General features: G+C 40.9%; 1 protein-coding gene across 23 annotated transcripts in view; it reads left to right on the forward strand.

The window, feature by feature from the left end:
- The window catches only part of OSBPL1A (oxysterol binding protein like 1A), a 230,497-nt gene that overhangs the window by 41,901 nt on the left and 165,830 nt on the right, over positions 1-22,766 (forward strand). For 11 of the 23 annotated variants that reach the window (XR_016214100.1, XR_016214102.1, XM_070050375.2 and 8 more), the window contains 6 exons: positions 8,008-8,069; positions 8,447-8,491; positions 9,816-9,889; positions 9,999-10,062; positions 17,843-17,941; positions 18,882-19,004. Coding sequence is in view for 14 of the 23 variants with exons in the window: in XM_070050375.2 (XP_069906476.2) it covers positions 8,008-8,069; positions 8,447-8,491; positions 9,816-9,889; positions 9,999-10,062; positions 17,843-17,941; positions 18,882-19,004 (467 nt within the window). In the remaining 9 variants the exon portion in view is untranslated. Of the gene's footprint in view, positions 1-8,007; positions 8,070-8,313; positions 8,492-9,815; positions 9,890-9,998; positions 10,063-15,417; positions 17,660-17,842; positions 17,942-18,881; positions 19,005-21,891; positions 22,027-22,766 lie in introns of those variants that run through there. The other 12 variants (XR_016214098.1, XR_016214099.1, XR_016214101.1 and 9 more) reach the window with 5 other exon arrangements.

Raw genomic sequence — 22,766 nt, forward strand, 5'->3', positions numbered from 1 at the left:
GGGATTAGAGCTGGGACTTGAAACCAGGTACTCTTACATGGGATATGGGTATTTGAAACATTGGGCCAAATGCATTCCCAAGAGATGAGAATTTTAAAGGAGAAGCAAAGCTGAAAGGCTTGCCCTACTGGTTAAAAAGACTAAATATAAGTGTTTTGTAATGAAAACACTTTGATTCAACAAGTTATTTGTCAAGTACTCACGTGCCAGGTCCTATTACAAGTAGTACCAATCTAAAGCACTGAAGACTAAAAACAGCAAGTCCCTAATTCCGTGGAGATTTTGGCCATGTGAGATGGGAAGGTGTAGAAGGGTTTAGAATGTAGCAAGATCTGGTTCATGTTATGAAAACTGATCAGTCAAGTTTTGAATAGTGTAGACTGTAGGAGGGCAAGGAAGAGGAGAGGAGAGCAGTGCAGGGACTGTTGGAATTGTCGAGATGAGAGAGGGTACTGGATTGTATCAGGATAGTGGCAGAAAAGATGAAGGTAAAGTGTTTGGACTGACTTTGCATTTTGGAGTGCTCAGGTTTGCTAATAGCCTGAGAGAAGAGTCAACCATGATTTGATAGTGTGCATCTTAATTTCCACTAAGAAAACAAAGGCTCCAGAAGGGATGAGTTAGCAGTTGCTGATCGTGGGGAGTTGAAGACGTTGAAGTTTTGAAATACATATGTAAAAACCAAATGGGACAGTTGGAAATAGAAGCTTGAATTTAGAGGAGAAGCCTGGCTAGAGATGGCAATTCAGGAATTGTTGGCAGATAGTTATTTTTCATGTGTGAGGGTGAGAATGCCGTGTCCCATTCACTGGTTCATTTCCCAGATTCCTGCAGTGGCTGGAATGGGGCTAGGGTCTGGAGTCAGGAACTTAATCCAGTGCCTACTTGTGTGAGTAACTGTGCTCATAATATAGTCACTAGCGGCTGTGGGGCAGGGCCATGTGGTACAAATAAGATTGCTTGGGCTTCCCCTGGGGAGTGTGGAAATGGCAATGTTCAGAGCATGGTGAGCAGGTGTGGGCTGGTGAACATCTCAGAGTATCTACTGCTTTCATTTTAAGGGTAGTTAATAGATCTGACATATTAAAATCCTACTTTTTAAAAAGCCTCAACCGTGTTTTCCATAGTCTCCAGAAGCATAGTCTTCAAGGTTCACCTTGAAGATAGTGCCTCATGTGGATTTAATACAATTTTCTTTGCCTAAAAGTCTAGTAATAAGGACAGTGATTCTTTCTATATTTTTGCAGCTGTATTTTCTTAGTCTTTTCCCTGTTTTAAAAAACATGTTTTAACTTATTAAACACATTTTTTAAAAGATTTATTTATTTATTTGAAAGGCAGAGTTACAGGGAAGCAGAGACAGAGAATGTGGTCTTCCATCCACTGGTTCACTCCCCAGATGCCGCAACAGCTGGAGCTGTGCCGATCTGAAGCTAGCAGCTTCTTCCAGGTCTCCCATGTGGGAGGACTTGGGCCATCTTCTACTGCTTTCCCAGGCTATAGCAGAGAGCTGGATGGGAAGTGGAACAGCTAGGACTCGAACTCGTGCCCATATGGGATGCCGGCACTGCAGGGAGAGAGAGGCTTTACCTGCTATGCCACAGTGCAGGCCCCACTTATTAAACAAATTTGCTGATGGCCTTCTTTGATTTAGAATTCTAAACTTAGAGATTTGGTAAATACTCTGTTCTGTTTTCTCCTAGTGGCTTGTCTCTAATCATACTCATTTATTCAGTGCATGCTGAGGCGCTGCTGTTTGCCAAGAACTGTCCTAGGTGTTGGAGAACCGACAGCCAACAGACAGACCCTGTGCTCTTGGAGCTTTGACAAAAAGATAAATACGGGTGTACACATGCTGTAAGGAAGTGAGCTGCAGAAAATACAATACGATGAAGGGGATGGAGAGTGATGACAGCAAGGGGGATGGTGTTGTCTTAGAAGGCATCTAAAGGAAGGTTTTTTTTTTTTTTTTTTTCTAATTTATTTGACAGGTAGAATTAGACAGAGAGAGAGAGAGAGACAGACAGAGAGAAAGGTCTTCCTTCCATTGGTTCACTCCCCAAATGGCTGCCACGGCTGGTGCTGTGCCAATCCGAAGCCAGGAGCCAGGTATTTCCTCCTGGTCTCTCATGCGGGTGCAGGGCCCAAGCACCTGGGCCATCCTCCACTGGCCTCCCGGGCCACAGCAGAGAGCTGGACTGGAAGAGGAACAACCGGGACTAGAACTGGCGCCCATATGGAATGCCGGCGCTGCAGGCAGAGGATTAACCAAGTGAGCCATGGCGCCGGCCCCTAAAGGAAGGTTCTTAGAGGTGACCTTGTGCAGAGTTGAACTGAGTGAGGCAGTGAACCCTGGCATTCAAGGCGAAGAGAAAACAGTGTAAAAACTCTGAGTTGAGAGCTCTTGGCATGTTTGAGGAAAAGGGAAGCTGCCAGGGTGCCTGGAATAGGGCAAACTGGGGAAAGCCTAAATGATGTGGAAGGACTGACCAGAGGCCCGGCCTTCCAGGCCTTGTCAGCCATGATAAAGAGATTGGTCATTGTGAATGTAGTTTAAGGATTTTGGGCAAGATACTTGATGTGAGAGCCTCAGTTTGCTAATCAGTTGTCTTTGTGTCCTTTATTAAATAATATTTCTTTACCCATGTTTTTCTGGTAACTTTTTTTTTTTAAAAGATTTATTTTATTTGAAAGGCAGAGTTACAGACAGGCAGAGACGGAGGGAGGGAGAGGGAGACAGAGATATCTTCCATCTGCTGGTTCACTCCCCAGATGGCTGTAATGCCCAAGAGCTGCACCAATCTGAAGCCAGGAGCCAGGAGCTTCCCCCGGGTCTTTCAAGTAGATACAGGGCCCCAAGGACTTGGGCCATCTTCCACTGCTTTCTCAGGCTATAGCAGAGAGCTGGATCAGAAGTAGAGCAGCCAGGACTCAAACTGACGCCCATATGGGATACCTGCACTGCAGACAGTGTCTCCACCTGCTAAGCCATAGTGCTATCCCCTCTTGTACCTTTTAACAATCTATTTTCTTTTCATGTTTACTATTCTCTTTCATTGCCTCATCTCTTTTGCCAGCATTTCACTTTTAACAATTGTTTTCATATTTTTTTTTTTGACAGGCAGAGTGGACAGTGAGAGAGAGAGAGACAGAGAGAAAGGTCTTCCTTTGCCGTTGGTTCACCCTCCAATGGCCGCCGCGGCCGGCGCGCTGCGGCTGGCGCACCGCGCTGATCCGATGGCAGGAGCCAGGAGCCAGGTGCTTATCCTGGTCTCCCATGGGGTGCAGGGCCCAAGCACCTGGGCCATCCTCCACTGCACTCCCTGGCCACAGCAGAGAGCTGGCCTGGAAGAGGGGCAACTGGGACAGAATCCGGCGCCCCGACCGGGACTAGAACCTGGTGTGCCAGCGCCGCTATGCGGAGGATTAGCCTAGTGAGCCACGGTGCCGGCCTGTTTTCATATTTTAATATCCAATAATATTTCCTCTTACTGTTCTTTTTAAGAATTTTCCTTGATCTTATCTGTTTATTTTATCATCTACTTCCACAATGTCATCTTTCTGGTAGCAGAGTGCCAGGCTCTGCTTCTGATCCAGCTTCCTGCTATGTATATCCTGGGAGGTAGCAGGTGATGCCTCAAGTGCTGTGTCCCTACCCACCCAACTGGGAGACATGGACTGAGTTCTGGGCTTTAACTTTGGCCTGGCTCAGCGCTATCTATTGTGGGTATTTGAAGAGTGAACTAGCAGATGGACTGTCTGTCTTTCATATAAGATGAAAATAAAATTTAAAATATTGGGCAGACATTATGATGTAGAATATTAAGTTGTCACTTAGAATGCCTGCATTCCATGTTGAAGTGCTAGTTTGAGTTTTAGCTACTTCACTTCTGGTCCAACGTCCTGCTAGTGCATCCTAGGAGGCAGCAGGTGATAGGTGAAGTGCTAGGGCCTCTGCCCCCCATGTGAAGACTTGGATGGAGTTCTGGACTGCTGGCTTTGGTGTGGCCCAGCTTGACTATTGCACGTATTTGTGAGAAGAGCCAGCAGATGGAAGATCTTTGTGTTTATCTCTTGCTCTGCCTTTCAAGAAGATGAGAATAAGTAAACTTTAAAAAGTAAAAAAAAATTAGAATCATATTCTTAGTTTCGTGGTGTAAATATTGTTGAGATTTAATTGAAATTGTATTCTGTGTAAATTAATTTGAGGTAAATTGGAGTCTTTATTGAGTTTTTCTCATTAAGGGACAAATATGTATCTGCAAAATTTAAAATGTGACATCATTTCTGATTTCTGCTGTATTTTGTTGTGATTGATAAGAGATGCAGAGCATTTTTGAGATGACTGGTTATGGAGACCATCTGGTTAGGGAAACCATTTCATTCAATTTAAAAAAAATTTTCATTGAATTCTTGAGTCCAGAAATGAGAGCCCTGTCCTGGGAGTTCATCTCTTGGCAGGAGCTCAGAATTTATTTTTGGTATCTGGGCAGAATTCTGTGAAAGAAGTCATGGTATCTTCTTCCCTTCTACCTAAAAGAATCATTTCTGAAAAGTGCCCTGTAGATAGAATGAAAACAAGACAGAATTGGAAGACCTTGGTAAGTCTTTTTCCTATGTGCTAGGTGGGAAAAACAAATTACTAACTTCTCAGTTGATGTCCTAACACTGGTTTTCCCCACAAAAGAAATATCATCAGCCTCAGGTTTCTCCATCAACAGTTTTGTAGATTTACCTCCAGAATAAATCTCTAACTCTTGTATTTTTCTTCATATTTACTGTTGTCTCTTGTTTCCTACCAACTCTATAGTCCAGACCTCCAAGATCTTCCAACCGTGCTACTGCTGTCACTTCGAAACTTTTCTCCCTCCTTTTCTCTTGCCCACATTTGCAATTTGTTTGCTACATAGCTGGAGTGTTTCTTCTTCTTCTTCTTCTTTTTTTTTTTTATTACAGAAATTGTCAAAGCTTAATAGAGTAGGGGCCAGTGCTGTGACATAGTAGGTAAAGCTGCCACTTGCAGTGCTGGCATCCCATATGGGTGCCAGTTTGAGTCCTGGCTGTTCCACTTCCCATCCATCTCTCTGCTAATGTGCCTGGGAAAGCAACAAAAGATGGTTCAAGTCCTTGAACCCCTACACCATGTGGGAGGCTGGGAAGAAACTCCTGGATCCTGGCTTCAGATCAGCCCAGCTCCAGCCATCTGGGGAGTGAACCAGCAGACAGAAGATCTCTCTTTATCTCTTCTTTTCTTTAACTCTACCTTTCAAATAAACAAATCATTAAAAAAAAATACAGTATTATTATTTTATGTACTTATCTGCCTTTTCAGGAATTTTCAGTAGTGGCTATTTTCCTTTTATCTTTCCACACACACTTCCCACCTGTTGTGTTATTATTTTAAGATGTATTTATTTATTTGAAAGGCAGAATTAAAGAGAGGAAGAGACAAAGCTTCCCAAATGACTGCAACAGCTGGAACTGGGCTGGTCTGAAGCCAGGAGCTTCTGGGTCTCCCATGTGGGTGCAGGGACCCAAGTACCTAGGCCATCTTCCACTACTTGCCCAGGCACATTAGCAGGGAGCTGGATCAGAGGTGGAGCAGCCATGGCTGGCGCTGCGGCTCAATAGGCTAATCCTCCACCTGCGGTGCTGGCACCCCAGGTTCTAGTTCCAGTCGGGGCGCTGGATTCTGTCCTGGTTGCTGCTCTTCCAGTCCAGCTCTCTGCTGTGGCCCGGGAGTGCAGTGGAGGATGGCCCAAGTGCTTGGACCCTACACCTGCATGGGAGACCAGGAGGAAGCACCTGGCTCCTGGCTTCGGATCAGCGCAGCACACCGGCCACAACGCGCTGCCTGTAGCGGCCACTTGGGGGGGTGAACCAATGGAAAAAGGAAGACCTTTCTGTCTGTCTGTCTGTCTCTCTCTCTCACTGTCTAACTCTTCCTGTCAAAATAAATAAATAAGTAAGTAAGTAAGTAAATGAATGGAGCAGCCAGGACTTAAACTGGTGCCCATGTGGTATACTGGTGTTGCAAGTGGCTGCTTTACCCGTTATGCCACAACACTGTCCCCCTCCCTCCAAATTATTTTGAAGCAGAGCCAGATAACATGTCATGTCATTAGTAAATATATGAGCTAAAGGTAAGGGCTCATCTAAAGAAGCTATAAGCATATGATAGTTGCTTCACTCTGTGAACATACTACAGGTTGAGTTGTATACTTCAAGTGAGTGAATTGGAGGTGCATGAATTTGTATTTCAGTGGAGCTATTAAAAAACAATATTATCCTATATTACAGTGATTTTGCTAAATCATGAAATAACAAAAGCTCACATTTCCCCAGTTATAATTTTCTTAACATTTTGACATAGTTTTTTGAACATGAATCAGATGATGTAGCTCTTTTACTGAAAACCCTTCGGTGGCTTTCTACCCTATAAAGTCCAGATTCCATATACTGGCAGACAAACTTCTGACTTGGAGAGCCGTTATGTGGCTTCTCTCTTCCTGACTATATTTTTGCCTACTAAATTACTTCTATATCAAGGCCTTTGCATTAGCTGTTTGGTCTGATGCAGTGCCCTTCCTATGTATTTTCACAGAGTTGGATCTTTCTTTTCAGCTTAAACATGGCCTATTTAGAGAGGTCTTCAGATCAAACCCTCAATCTCTAGTCTAAAGTGGTATCTCAGTCATTCTGTCACATCATTCATTTAAAAGATCTTGACCTACCATGGTTTATTTTCTTTTAAATCTTTTTTCTTATTATCTGCCTTTCCTTCTAATGCTTTCCCTATCCCCAGTTTTTTCCCATCATGTTCATTGCTGCATCCCCAGTACCTAAAATAGTTACTGGCACATAGCAGACTATGATTAAGAGATACTTACACAAAAAATTGCCAACACATGTCAGGTGCTTGCTATTTATAAAAGTTATTTGGTCTAATACTCATATATCACCTTATTCCATAAACAAAGTTCCAGTTGATAAGTTAGTTTGAAGGGACTCTTTTTTAGTTTTATGTGTAGTTTTTCTTTAGTAACTAACAGGTATTTGAAGTTAGGAGATGACTTTAGCTGTTTGATCCTTTTTTATCTTTGATCCTTCATAAAGTACCATTTCAGAACTCAATAAGTAACTATGATAAAAAAAATGTGTTTCTGTGTGTAAGGTTGAAAAACCATAATACCTTTGCAAGACTGATTCTCCATCCTCGTGTTCTCCTTTTGTCATCCTGAGTTGTGCATCATCATGCCCTTAGCTTGAGAACTGCCTCTGCTATCTGTTCTGCACTGAGGCAGCTTCAGGGTGGCTATGGTAAACTGAATAATGGTCCCCCAAAGAGGTGATTGGTTAAGTATCTTGAGATGGGGGGGATAATCCTGAATAATGCAGATAGACCCAGTGTAATCAAAAAGATCCTTATGGGAGGAGGGAGGCAGGAGGATCAGATTAAATGGAGAGAAAAGGAATGATGGGAGAAGTTGGAAGCATAGGTTGGGATGGTTGATTCTGAAGATGGAGGAAGGGCCATGAGGCAAGCAACGTAGGCAGCCACTAGATATGGAAAAACAAGGAAGTGAATTCTCCCCCAAAGCCTCCAAAGGAATACAATTTTGTCTATACCTTGATTTTAGCCAAGTGAACAGGATTTCAGATTTCTGACTTCCCAAACTATAGGTTAATCAGTTTGTGTGGTTTCAAGCCACTAAGTTTATGGTATTTGTTACAGCAAACATAGAAAACTGATATAATAGTTTGAGGCTAGAAAGACTTGAATGATCATGGAACCTCTATAGTTTTCTGAGGTTAGTCTGATTTGTTGGCTTATTAGTTACCAAAAAGGAGATCATAAAATAGTGAAGTGACAACTTTTGGTAGGTAATTTTTTGAGGAGAAGTTGTAATTGATGAAAAATGCAGGAATATTTTATGCTGCAGTTGTAGCTTCAACTTTATACTATAATTAAGTTCTTGATGACTTTTCTCTTTGTATTTTACTCAGAGCAGAAACCTCTTGACCTTGCCCAAGGTGCTGAAATGAAACACATTCTTCTTGGTAATAAGGTATGTAATAATGGATTAAACTTAAATAATAATTTTTAGAAATTTTATGTTTGAGAGGCAGAGAGAGCTGCCATCTGCTAGTTCACTCCTCAAATGGCCAGAATAGTCAAGGGGTTGGCCTGGGACCAGAGTCAGGAGCTGGAGAGAATCCAGTTCTCTCATTTGGGTGGCAGGAACCCAAAGAGCCTCATTGCTGCCTGTCAGGGTTTGCTTTGGCAGGAAGCTGGGGTCACTGGAGTTGGGTATTGAATACAGGCTCTCTCTTGATGAGGCATGGGTGTCTTAACTTCTAGGTTAAACATCCACTCCTTAGAAAAAAACTTTCAAATATTTGAAATATATAGATGCATTTTTAAATGAAAATGTGTTTTCACCAGGTCATCTACAAAGCACTGAAACGATATGAAGGCCCACTTTGGAAGGTAGGTTGGGACAGTTTTTAATTATAAAACTGGAAAGAAGTCTCAGGTGGTTCATTTCTGTTAAGACAGTTTTTCAGTTGATTCTTAACTACAAATGTTCCCCAACTTAGAATGGTTCAACTTTGGAGTTTTTGACTTTACAATCGTGCCAAAATGATACCCATTAAGTAGAATCTGTACTTAGAATTTTGATCTTTCCCTGGGTGAGCGATATATGTTACAATACTCTGGATCTCCTGTGCACAGCAGGGAGCTTTATCACCCAGTCATCCTGGCATTCAAAAGGGGAGACAACTGAGACTCTGCAATGGACTGTGTTGCCAGCGTGCTTTAGATGCGGTGTTTTCACATGTGCATTGTGTCTAGAAAGTGCCTGTCTGTGTGTGAACGTGAGGTGTTCTGCACTTCATTATAAAGTGGACTGTGTGGTGGATGATTTTGCCCAGCTGTAGGCTAATGTAAGTTAACTGAGCATATTTGAGGGAGACCAGGCTAAGCTGGGTTGGTCAGAGGATTTGGTATATTAAGCACATTTTCAGCTTTAAGATCTTTTTCAATTTACAGTGGGTTTATTGAGATGTAACCCTGATCCTTCTTGGATCCTACAATGCACTTGGACTTGCAGAGGCATCCACTCATTCTAGCCATCACTTCTATACTTAGAGTCTGATTTTCCTAGGTGATGAAGTTTATATAGACAGTAATGGGGGAATATACTTTTTTCTCAATAAACTGTGGAATTATAGCATTATTTTTATTATGAACATTGAACTTGGACTTGGGAACCCACCAGTATTTGAACTGTCAAATTGTCAAATAGGAAGCACATATAAAATTCTTCTGGTTCTACAAGTGTAAATGTGTTTTGGAGTTCAGTTATTTTCTGTAAGTAACTGTAGAGCACATAATTTCTCTGCATTTGCAAGTAGTCCCTCTATAGTTGAGGAGCATGTAGGCTTATATTGTATAAGATAAATTTAGGCTATTTCTCTTGTTTAAGACATAATTCATTCATAACTTTGAAGCCCACAACTGATATATTTTCTGTAAATAGCCATAAACAGCATTGTCAGAACCATAAGCTCTATCCATCATTGATGTTTTCAGTATGGCATTTCTAATGTTCCTGTCACCCTGTACTGTGTGGCATGTTTTTGTTCCTATACTTAGTGACTAAATTCATGTTTGATCATTTTTGAATGTGCAGGACTCCTATCTAGATAAAAGACTCAGATGTAGCTGTCATAACTTAATTACTTTTTAGCAGCCAAGTATTTGAATCTAGATGTGTCAGCCTGGGAAACCTTTCTCATTTTCCTCTTAGAGTTCAAGGTTTTTTGGATGGAGATTATTCTGGGTAGTATTAGAACACGGAGTCCTTTCATGGTATAGGAAACAGTGAGTATTACAATTCTTATTACATTTCAGTACATAAATTTTGAAAGCTGAAATTTTTCTCATGTACCTCTTTTGCTTTTGTCTTGATAATTTAATGTTTATTTTGAAGGCCTGATGCAGTCCATAACGTTTATCGCCAGGGATGCAAACACCTTACTCAAGCAGTATGCACGGTAAGTATGAGACATACATCTCCTAAACTGTGAGTCAGTTATGTAAGCAATTGCCCCAAATCATTTGTGAAATCCTTGGGCACTATGGAACGGTGTAGGAAACATTCCTGCATATTTTTGAGAGCAAGTGAAGTTGTGGAATATCTGTTTTGAAAAAAAAATTTAAAGAATAGAATCAACTTTTATTTATCTTCACAGATTGATAGAATGAGAGTTGAATCATCCAAAAGCATCTAAATGGAGGTTTTTAACACCTGGGGTGTGTATGTATTGGAACATGGGTAAATCTGGATAATGAAAGTTTTTCTGGGGTTAAAATAAAATCAAAAGCCTATGTCAAAATCAGGGGTCTTCAGGTCTCTGTATTCACTTCCAGCTATTTTACTTTGACCAAGCAGGTAAAAGAGACAGGAATCCAGGGTTGTCAGTGGACCGTAGCAGTCTCTCTGCTCTTTAGAGCTCACCATCTGCCCTTCTCTGTGTGAACACTGAGGGGACCAGTGCTACTCCCCCTGGGGAGTCATAGCCTCAGGCACCTTCCCCAGCAGTACATCTTTGTGAGACAAGGCTGACCTCTTCAATGTCATTGTGCCCTTTCCTCCTTTCACATCAGTCCAGAGGCCGAGCAAGCCTCTCTGATTTTACCTGTTCAGTGTTCTCTTGCTTTGTGTTCTTATAGCCTGGCCATTCTATTCTGTTCTGTTCCTGCCCTTGATTTATCTACTTAATACTACAGTTATAATTGGATCCTTAATTTCATTCTTGCCTTCCTTTTCTTAAAAGTTTTATTTGAGGGGCCAGCACTGTGGTGGGTAAAGCTGTCGCCTGCAGTGCTGGCATCCCACATGGGCACTGGTTCGAGTCCCGGCTGCTCTACTTTTGATCCAGCTCTCTGCTATGGCCTGGGAGATCAGTAAGAGTATGGCCCAAGCCCTTTGGCCCCTGTACCCACGTGGGAGACCCAGAGGAAGATCCTGGCTCCTTGCTTCAGAGCAGCACAGCTCTGGCCATTGTGGCCAACTGGGGAGTGAACCAGTAGATGGAAGACCTTTCCCTCCCCCTCCCCCCCAACTCACTCTGACTTTCAAATAAATAAATCTTTTTAAAAGAAATTTTATTTGAAATAGAGACAAAGAGAGCTCTTCCATCCACTGGTTCACTCCCCCAAATGCCCACAGCAGCCACGGCTGAGCCAGGTCAGGTGGAAGCTAGGATCTGAGAACTTCAGCTGGGTCTTCCATGTGAGTAGCAGGGGCTCAAGTACTTGATCCCTCACTGCTGCCTTCCAGGGTGAGCAACTCCCATTTCCCACACTGCCAGTTCTTGATAAACTCATAGAAACAGAAGGTGAAATGATGCTTAACAACTTCAGCTAATTCATGTAAGTGTGATTATTTGTCTTTTGGTGACTTAATATCTTAATATCACTTAATATAGTGTCCTCAAGATTCATTACTGTTATAGCATGTAACAAAATTTCCTCTTTAAAGGCTGCTGCTATGTGTTTACATTGCATTTTCCCTCTTTATGTTTGTTTATTTTATTGTAAAGATTTTTATTTATTTATTTATTTGAGAAGCAGAGTTACAGAGAGAGGGAGAGGCAGAGAGAAAGGTCCGTCCACTGCTTCACTCCCCATATGGCCGCTACGGCCAGAGCTGAGCCGATCTGAAGCCAGGAGCTTCTTCCAGGTCTCCCACATGGGTGCAGCAGCCCAAGCACTTGGGCCATCTTCTACTGCTTTCCCAGGCCATAGCAGAGAGCTGGATTGGAAGAGGAGCAGCCAGGACTAGAACCAGTGCTCATCTGGGATTCCGGTACCGCAAGTGGAGGCTTAACCCTCTACACCACAATGACAGCCCCTGCCCCCTTTGATGTTTATTTTCATCTACTTGAAAGGCAGAGCAATAGAGAGAAAAAGAGGCTATCTTCCATCTGCTGGTTCACTCCCCATATACCCCACAATAGTCAGGACTAGGCCAGTCTGAAGCCAGAAACTGGGAACTCCATCCTAGTCTCCCACCTGGGTGGCAAGGACCAAAGCACTTGAGTCATCATCTGCTGTCTCACAGGATACATTGGTGGGAAGCTGAATTGGAAGCAGAGTATATAGGACTTGAACTGGCACTGTGTTATGGGTTACAGGTGTTGCAAGTAGCAGCTTAACCCACTGCACCACAATGTCTGCCACCTACACCACTTTTTTATCTGTTCATTTGTCAATAGATATTTAGGTTGCTCCCACCTCTTGACTTTTGTGAGTAGGCAGTGAACATGGGTGTGCAGTTAACTCCTCAACATCCTGCTTTCATTTCTTCTGGATGTTTACCAAGAAGCACACATATGATCATATGATATTTCTATTTTACTTTGACCAAGTATCATATGATATTTCTATTTTTTAAAAATATTTATTTGAAAGGCAGAGTTACAGAGAGGCAGAGGCAGGGAACGAGAAGTCTTGAATCTGCTGGTACACTCCCCAGATGGCTGCAACAGCCAGAGCTGAGCCAGTCCTTTGCCAAGAGCTTCTTCCGGGTCTCCCATGTGGGTGCAGGAACCCAAGGACTTGGGACATCTTCCACTGCTTTCCCAGGCCATAGCAGAGAGCTGGATTGGAAGTGGAGCAGCCAAGGCCTTGAACTGACACCCATATGGGATGCTGGAACCTGCAGGTGGCAGCTTTACCTGCTACGCCACAGCACCGGCCCCGATATTTCTGTTTTTGAACTTTGAGGAACTTCCATACCACAACTGCTAGACCACTATAATTTCTCAACAACAGTACTTAAGGGTTTTAATTTCTCCATATTCTTGCCAACACTTAGTTTTTTTCTTGACAGTGGCCACCCTTATGGATATGAAGTACCATCATTGTAGTTATGATTTGCATTTTCTGAATGATTAGTGATATTGACTGTCTTTTCATATGCTTATTGGCCATTTATGTCATCTGTGGAGAAACATCTTTTTGAGTCCTTAGCCTATTTCTTAATTATGGTTTTGTTACTTATGGAAGTTCTTCAAATATTCTTGATTTTAATCCCTTTCCAGTTACATGATTTATGATTACTCTTTTCTGTTCTGCAGGTTGCCTTTCACTCTGTTGGTAGTGTTCTTTGATGTATGGTTTTTAATTTTGAGGTAGTCAAATTTACCTGTTTTGTTCATTTGTCACCGGTAGTTTTGTTGTCCTAGCCAAGAAATTATTTCCCAATCCAATGTCATAGAATGTTTTTCTCTGTTTTCATCTAAGAACTTTACAGTGTTAGCTGTTACAATTAGGCCCTTGATCCATTTTGAATTAATTTTCACATATGGTATAGAATAAGGTCCAGCTTTATTCTTCATGGCAAAGATCCCGTTTTCCCAGGCTGAAGCTCAGAACATGGAAACTCAATCTGGGTCTCCCATGTATGTGGCAGGGACTCAACCATTTAAGCAATCATCTGCTGCCTCCCGAGTTGAACATTAGCAACAATATTGCATTGGAAGCAGAGCTGGTGCTTGAACCCAGGCTCTTCTGTATAGGATACAGTTGTCCCAAGCAATGGCTTAACCCACTCTGTCACAATGCCTGTCCCTACCCCCTGTTTTCTAATTAACTCCACTGTGATTGGAGAACATATGAAGGGCCTTCAGAAATTAATGGAAAATGGGTACTATGAGGTAATTATGCATATATTTCAAATTTTTGGCACTAAAATAAACTTACCTTTTGATTCCATTTTCCATGAACTTTTGGAAGTTTCCATGAGTATTATTTAGTATTTGCATAATGCCCTACAATCTTCCTAAACTCATTAATTATTTGCAGGCCTCAGGATTTCTTACGTACATAATCATGTCTGCAAATAAGGGTTGTTACATTTAGTTCCCATCTTTAGGCCTTTTCTTTCTCTCTCTGTGTGTGTGTGTGTGTGTTTTAAGATGTATTCATTTGAAAGGAATAGTTAGAGAGAGCTTCCATCCACTGGTTTGCTCTGCAAATGGCCCCAACGGCCAGGGCTGAGCCAATCTGAAGCCAGGAGCTAGGAGTTTCTTCCGGGTCTCCCACACGGGTACAGGGGCCCAAGGACTTAGACCATTTTCTGCTGTTTTCCCAGGTACATTAGCAGGGAGCTGGATTGGAAGAGGAGCAGCTGGGACTTGAACTGGCACCCATATGGGATGCTGGCTCTGCGAGGCAGTGGCTTTACCCACTAGGCCACAGCACTGGCTCAAGGCATTTTCTTTCTTATCCTTGCTTTATTGTACTGGATAGGACCTACAAAAGAGTTGTAAATATAATCTCTTTGAGTTGACATCCTCAGTTTGTTTCTTATGTTAAATACAACACATTCAGGCATTCACAATTGAATTATTAGCTATAGATTTTTATAGATGCCCTTAGTCTGGTTGAAATTCTATTCATTTCCTAGTTTACTAAGTGCTTTCATTATGAAAAACTATTGAATTTTGTCAAGTGCTTTTCTCATATTATAGAAATGACCATGTGATATTTCTCATTTATTCTACCAATATAGTGAATTAGGTTGATAGGCTTTAGGGTGGCAATAAACTAATATTACCCAAATCTCACTTGGTCTTGATGTTACCCTTTTAATATATATTTTGCTAATTAACATTAAGGAATTTTATATCTGTGTTCATGATGGATATTGGTTTAGTTTCTTGGGATGTTTTGTCTGGCTTTCAGATCAGAGTAAAGCTAGCCTAGTGTTCATTCCTCCTCAGTTTTTTAGAAGAGTTTGTGTAGGCTTAGGCTTGTTTCTTCCTATAATGCTTTAATTAATTCACCAGCAACACAACAAAAGTCAGGAAGATTTTTTTTTTTTTGTCAAAAGAGTTATAATTACCAATTTTTTATTTAATTTAATTTTATTTTTTGACAAGCAGAGTGGACAGTGAGAGAGAGAGACAGAGAGACAGGTCTTCCTTTTGCTGTTGGTTCACCCTCCAATGGCCGCCGCGGCCGGCGCACCGTGCTGATCCGATGGCAGGAGCCAGGTACTTATCCTGGTCTCCCATGGGGTGCAGGGCCCAAGCACTTGGGCCATCCTCCACTGCACTCCCTGGCCACAGCAGAGAGCTGGCCTGGAAGAGGGGCAACCGGGACAGAATCCGGCGCCCCGACCGGGACTAGAACCCCGTGTGCCGGCGCCGCAAGGTGGAGGATTAGCCTAGTGAGCCGCGGCGCCGGCCTATAATTACAAATTTAATCTCTTCAGTTACTATAGAATTGTTCAAATTTATTATTTTTTGTGGGAGTTTTTGGAATAATTTTGCTTTTTAAGAAGTTTGTTCATTTTTTCTAGTTTGTCAAATTTTTAAAAAGATTTATTTATTTCAAAGGTAAAATTACAGAAAAAGAGAGGGAGAGACACAGAGGTCTTCTACCTGCTGGTTCACTCCCCAAATGGCCTCAAAGACCAGAGCTGGGCCAGGCTGATGCCTGGAGCTTCTTCCAGGTCTCCAATGTGCGTGCAGGGTCCCAAGTACTTCTTCTACTACTTTCCTGGGAACATTAACAGGGAGCTGGATCTGAAAAAGAGCAGCCGGGATTTGAATCTGCACTCACATGGGATGCAGGTATCAGTTGGCAGCTTAACCCCATGCACCATAACACTAGCTACTTGAGTTTATATTCTTAGTTGAGACTTATTGTCTTGACCAATACAGACATTTAAAGCTCACTTTCCCACCTTCTAGGTGTTTTTATTTCATCTTACTAATTTTATGTTTTATTTTCATTATCATTCACTTCAAAATATTTTTTAATTTATACAGGATTTTTTTTTCCTTTGAATCAAATAATACTGACATCTGTTGTATAACTAGGAATTTCCTGGTTACCTTATTTTCGATTTATAATATTCCATTTTTGTCATTGAACGTATTCTTATGTGCTTTTCCTTTTGCTGAGTATTGAGATTTGTCTGATGGCTCTACTTATGTATTATCCCTAGACAATGCACTTGAAAAATAAGGTGTATTTTTCTATTACTGGGTGTAGTTTTCTACAAATACTGATTTTGTTGTGGTTGTTAATAATGTAGTTCATAGCTTCTATTTCTTTTCTGGCTTTTGGCCAATTTTATCAAGTGCTGAGGAAGAGATGTTATAACTTCTGATTATACTTGTAGAATTGTTCTTTTATTGATCGCATATATTTTTATGTTGTTATCTTCCTGATTATTTGACCTTTTTATCACTATGTAGTGGCCCTCTTTATTTCTTATATTTTGTTTTGAAATCAATTTTGTCTGATATTAATATAATAATTCTGGCCTTTTTATGCTGTTTGTTCAGTGTCTCCATTTACTTTCAGTCTATCTGTGACTTTGTATTTATTTCCTGTTTCTCTTGCAGGTAGCATATATTTTAATCCATATTATTCATTTTGATAATTTTTGCCTTTTGGTTAGATTTGCTTGTGTGTGTGTTCTACTTCATGAATCAGGTAATTTTGGATTGTATCCTCAATATTATGAATATTAAGTTCTGGAGAGTGTCATTTTCCCATTATTTGTTTTGTTTTAGATAGCTGTTTTCTTGGTTTGGATTGTAAACTGTCTGGCTTAGAGCAGCTCTGGTCTCAGTTTAGATAGATTGTGTTTGTGCGAGCAGCTTTGAATCTTATCTGTTATGTATGGCTCATGGGTTAGAAATGTCAGTACAAAGGCTATCAGAACTTCTTGTCTGTATCTTTCCAATGGGGGATTTTTCATTCTCCTTAGTGATTGTGAATCACCCCCAGCTTTGCTTTATTAATAATATAAATACAGGGGTAGGTATTGTGCGATGAATTAAGCTCTTGCTTGGAATGCCCACATCCCCTATTGGAGTGCCTGGGAATCTATCTCATCCCCACTTCTGATCCAGCTTCCTGCTAATGTGCCCGGGAGATCTAGATGGAGTTCCAGGCTGCTTGCTTTGGTCTAGCCTAACCACAGCGGTTGTGGGCATTTAAGAGAATGAACCAGCAGATGAAAGATTCTGTCTTCCTGTCTCACTTTAACCTACATTGAAAGTGGAGCAGCCACGACTCTAACCAGGGCTTGTATGTGGGATGCTTGTATTACAGTCAGTGGCTTAACTCACTGTGCCACAACACCAACCCTGAAAAATTGTTTTTGGTTTTTCCTTCTTCCATTTCTTCTCTTACTACTCATTCTTCCACAGTCAGCTCAAATATTGTTCATATTCATCTTAAACACAATGTGTAGGGGAGTGGTATGAATAGAAACATGGAGCTTGGCATAGAAAGGATTTTACAGTCTCAGTATATATTAAGTTATACTTAATAGGGTAAAGCCAAAATTATGTACCTAATGAGTTATAACCATAAAACAAAACAGCTTTCTAAAAGAAAACAAATGACATCAAACAGGAAAATGACAGACTTTCCAGAACTTAATATTCATAATATTGAGGATGCAATCCAGAATTACCTGATTCATGAAGTAGAACACACACACACAAACAAATCTAACCAAAAGGCAAAAATTATCAAAATGAATAGTATGGATTAAAATATATGCTATACCTAATGAACTTTGAGTCACTAGGAATGGGAAATCGAGATTTGACACAGGTAGGTCATAGTGCATTTCATACTCCCATTATATCAACTTTTTTTTTCTGGTTTTCATCAATCACTATTTTAACTTTTGTTCAATTGGATATTATTAGTCATGTTAGTACTTTAGCCTTTGTATATAATTTGAGAGTCCTCTTTTATGTGAGTGAATATTATCTTACTGACTTTGTATCCAAGGTAAAATCTACCGATAGCTGCCTCTTCTTTATTAAGTGCTTTGATGACACCATTCACAGCTTCCGGGTTCCTAAGAATAGCCTTCAGCAGTCAAGACAGGTAAGCTCCTGGATTCGTTTATCTGTCATAAAACTTAACATGTAAAGACATAGACAACATGACATAGGTTCAATGTTAACACCTAAGATCTTGTTGATTGTTCTTTTTAATGAGAGCAATTATAGGAAACTTTGCAAATTTGGCTTATGGATTAGTTCTTTATCAACATATAATTTGTAATTTTTTGTTTCAATCCTCTGAATGTTAGAGACCCCTATTGGTTTTGGAAGAAAAGCTAAGGGATTATTTAGTCTACCCTTTAATTGATAGGTGAGGAAATGGGAAACTATGGTTGAAATGATCTCCCAAGGCTATGGAGCTTGTTAGTGACAGGACCTGGACTGTATCCAACTGTTTTAATACTTACTACAGTATAGTCTCAGCTTCCCTTCACTCTCAATTGGACAACAGCACCAAACAAGAAAATTGGGATTCAGTTCACGGAAATTCATGATACAGCTATTTAACGGAGAATTCATGTCCCTTCAAATCAAAGCAGTATTCATCATTCTGTCTTGTATTTTGTTTTTGTTTTTGTAAATCTTAGAAGGGATTAAATAATCTGTTTTCCAAAGTGGTTAATTTTGGTCCTGCAAAGCAGTTCAATGTATGACTTTGCCAGTATTCATTAAATGGAAAGATTTGACCTTGAGTAATGCTGTAAGAAAATAAGGAAGAATTAAGAGAGGTATTTTTTTTTTTTTGGCTAAACATATCTTTTTTGAGAAACCAGAGATTTGTATAAGCCACAGTAAATTTCATTAGGGCAGTTTGGTATCTTAAAATGGGTTGAATTTCTTGTGCTTATATGATTACAGGTTAGTAAAATGGTGTATATGAATCCATTATTATATAGCAACTGTTTAGCAGTGTTGAGAACCTATAATTCTAATTAAAAAAAATGGTTTTCATATTTCCTTAACTCCTGGGACTGTTTCAGGCTTGGATGGAAGCAATAGAAGAGCATTCTGCCTACAGCACTCACTACTGCTCCCAGGACCAGGTGACTGATGATGATGAGGAAGATGCTGTTTCTGCTATAGATTTGAGGGACTACTTAGAGGTGAGACAGTGCCACTGGCCTTATGGCTGACCATGTCGTGCAAGTTTTACAAGATTCTGCATGTCTTGAACCTTCTTGAAGTTAGAAGGGGCGTGGCCTAATGTAAGAAAATGGCAAGGATTTTTGGTGGTAGATTTATGTAAAATTTCAAGGATGCTGAATTTTAGAGAAATCTAATAAATCTGGGAGTTGTTCCTTTGTATTCTATGAAGCTGAATAAAATTTCTTGGGGATACTAGCTGTTTTATGAAAGTATCAAGAGACTGAATCAGTAACTACCGTGCAAATTTGATAAAAAGAAAAATGTTTTTAAAAGATGCAAGGTTTTGAAATTATGATTCCTGACAGCAATGGAAATAGTGTTGCTCTTTGTCTAGGCATATTCTATTTCTGTTTGTAATGTTTCTTTTGTGATGATAATATTAAATGTCCCTGAAGATTGGCTGTAAGGATGTGGACATGTGCCTATAGTGTGTGTGTGTGTGTGAGAGACCTGTTTTACACTGCTCCACTCAGATTGTCATTCTAATAAAAGTGCTGCCAGTAGGGGGAGCATGCATTGCTTGACTTGCTGCCCTTTATGACTTCACTGCATAGTTTAGTGTAAATAATGCAATCATAGTGATGCATTTACTGGCCAGTAGTTTCATTTAAAACCGCTTGTAACCTGTAGCTCCAGGTTGCTTAGAGGTAAGGTAAAGTGTCAGTAATGAGCGGAGAGGATCTCATCTGAAGTGACATCATGCCTTGTCCATAGAGAAATATGAGAATGTATAATTTAAGTGAAATAGGTATTCTTTTGGGGAAGAGAGACCTTAGTTTTCTAGCTGTGCCTCATAAATGTTCCTTGTTGGAAAATAATGGGAATTGGGATTGAAAGAATTTGAACTATGAAAGAATGTTGAGTTTCAAATAACTATGTAAAACATATATATTTGCTTACTTACTAAATTTCATCACTTTTACATAAAAATTGAATGAATTGCAGTATTTGAATGCTCTTAAATCAACTTGAATGAAGTTAAATATGCTTTATCTATGGAGTTTATTGACTTATGGACCTATAAATTGACTTATGGAAAACATTTTGACTTTTTGAATCTGTAATCTTAATTTATGATGAAACAAAGAATCTGAACTGTTTTGTTAGTTTTAAACAGATTCAATGTACTTTGTAGATACAATTCTTTTTGTTTTTTTTTTATTTTTTGTTTTTTTTTTTTCTATTTTTTTTTATTTTTTATTTTTTGACAGGCAGAGTGGACAGTGAGAGAGAGAGACAGAGAGAAAGGTCTTCCTTTGCCGTTGGTTCACCCTCCAATGGCCGCCGCGGCCGGCGCGCTGTGGCCGGCACACCGCGCTGATCCGATGGCAGGAGCCAGGAGCCAGGTGCTTTTCCTGGTCTCCCATGGGGTGCAGGGCCCAAGCACCTGGGCCATCCTCCACTGCACTCCCTGGCCACAGCAGAGAGCTGGCCTGGAAGAGGGGCAACCGGGACAGAATCCGGCGCCCCAACCGGGACTAGAACCCGGTGTGCCGGCGCCGCTAGGCGGAGGATTAGCCTAGTGAGCCGCGGCGCCGGCCTTGTAGATACAATTCTAAGAATATAATGGGGCCCAGTGCTGTGGTGCAGTGGGTTAAGTTGCTGTTTGCAGAGATGGCTTCCCATATGGACACCAGTTCAAGTCCTGGCTGCTCTGCTTCCCATCAGCTATCTGCTAATGTGCCTGGGAAAGCAGGGGAAAATGGGTCAAGTGCTTGGGTTCCTGCACCTATGTGGGAGATCTGGAGAAAGTTCCTGGCTCCTGGCTTTGGGCTGGCACAGCCCTAACTGTTGTGGCCATTCAGGGAGTAAAATAGTGGGTGAAAGATCTCTCTATGCCTATCTTCTCTCTCTAACTCTGACTTTCAAATAAGTAATTAATCTCTAAACAAAAAAAAAAGAATATAATGACTTTCCTCCCTCTCCCCCCTTTTGTTTTCTTTCTTCCATTCCCTCCCCTTTTCTCTTCCTCCCCCCCTTTCATTTTTGAGATAGCATATTTTTAATTATATTACAGTCAAGGGCCTAATGCTTTACCAAATAAGTTTAACAAGTGAAAGGCAAAAAAGACCCTAGTTTAGCAGGAATATAGGCAAAGGCTATAAACAATAATCTAACATAAAAACCATTTTACCCATATACAGTAAATTTTAAAGTATTGAAACTGTAGTAGTAAATCTTTTTTTTTTTTAAAGATTTGTTTATTTATTTGAAAGGCAGAGTTACAGGGAGGGGGTTGGTGGGAAGAGACAGAGATATTCTTTTTGCTGGTTCACTCCCCAAATGGCCACTTCAGCCAGAGCTGGGTGAGTCCCAAACAGAAGCCAGGAGCTTCTTCTGGGTCTCCTATGTGGGTACAGGAGCCCAAACATTTGGACCATTCCCCTTTGTTTTTCCAGTGACATTAGCAGGGAGCTGGATTGAAAGTGGAGCAGCTGGGACTCAAATTGGTGCCCATATGGGTTGCCAGTACTGCAGGTGGCGGCTTTACCCACTATGCCACAGCAACGGCCCCAGTATAACATTCCTAACCATTGGTTTGACAAGGGTATAAAACAAAGATTTATAAAGCTATATTTACATCAATACTGATACACACAGGTATTTCTTTTTTTTTTTTTTGCTTTTTTATCTTTTTTCCTTTTAAGATTTCAGCTCCCATTTATAAGGAAAAAACATGCAGGATTTGTCTGTGTGTGTCGGGCTTATTCCACTCAGCATGATGCCCTCCTGCTGCATTATTTTCATACAAATGATAGAATTTCGTTCTTTTTCTATAGTTGAATAATATCCCATTGTGTATATATATCACATCTTCTGTTCATCTTTTTTTTTTTTTGACAGGCAGAGTGGACAGTGAGAGAGAGAGACAGAGAGAAAGGTCTTCCTTTGCCATTGATTCACCCTCCAATGGCCGCCGCGGCCGGCGCGCTGTGGCCGGCGCACCCCGCTGATCCGATGGCAGGAGCCAGGAGCCAGGTGCTTTTCCTGGTCTCCCATGTGGTGCAGGGCCCAAGCACCTGGGCCATCCTCCACTGCACTCCCTGGCCACAGCAGAGAGCTGGCCTGGAAGAGAGGCAACCGGGACAGAATCCAGCGCCCCGACCGGGACTAGAACCCGGTGTGCCGGCGCCGCTAGGCGGAGGATTAGCCTAGTGAGCCGCAGCGCCGGCCGATCTTCTGTTCATCTTATGATGAATACCTTGGTTGATTCCAAGGTGAATTTGCCATTGTGAACAGTGCTGCTGTAAACATGGTGGTACAGGTATTTCTTTGATAAAACATGTTCATGTCTTTTGGGTATGTACCCAGTAGTAGGATTGCTGGGTCATTTGGCAAGTCTATTTTTAGTTTTTGTTGTTTTTTTTTTGTTTTTTTTTATAAAGAAATCTCCATACATTTTCCACAATGGCTACACTAATGTACATTCTCACCAACAGTTTATAAGCATTCCCCCTTCTCTACATCTTCACCAGCACTTGTTACTCTTGTCTTTTGGATTTTAGCCATTATCATAGGAATGTCTGTGATGATATCAGGTGATATCTCATTGTGGTTTTGATTTGCCAGTGATGTTGAGCATTTGTTCATATATTTGTTGGCCGTTTACATTTCTTTTTTCAAGAACTGTCTGTTGAGGTTCTTTGCCCATTTCAGAACTGGATTGGTTTTTTTTTTATTGTTCAGTTTTTAAAGTTGCTGATATATTCTGATATTAA

Source organism: Oryctolagus cuniculus, chromosome 10 (assembly GCF_051225735.1).
Source record: "Oryctolagus cuniculus isolate XC-2025 breed Fujian yellow rabbit chromosome 10, ASM5122573v1, whole genome shotgun sequence".
In the NCBI taxonomy this organism is placed as follows: Eukaryota; Metazoa; Chordata; class Mammalia; order Lagomorpha; family Leporidae; genus Oryctolagus; species Oryctolagus cuniculus.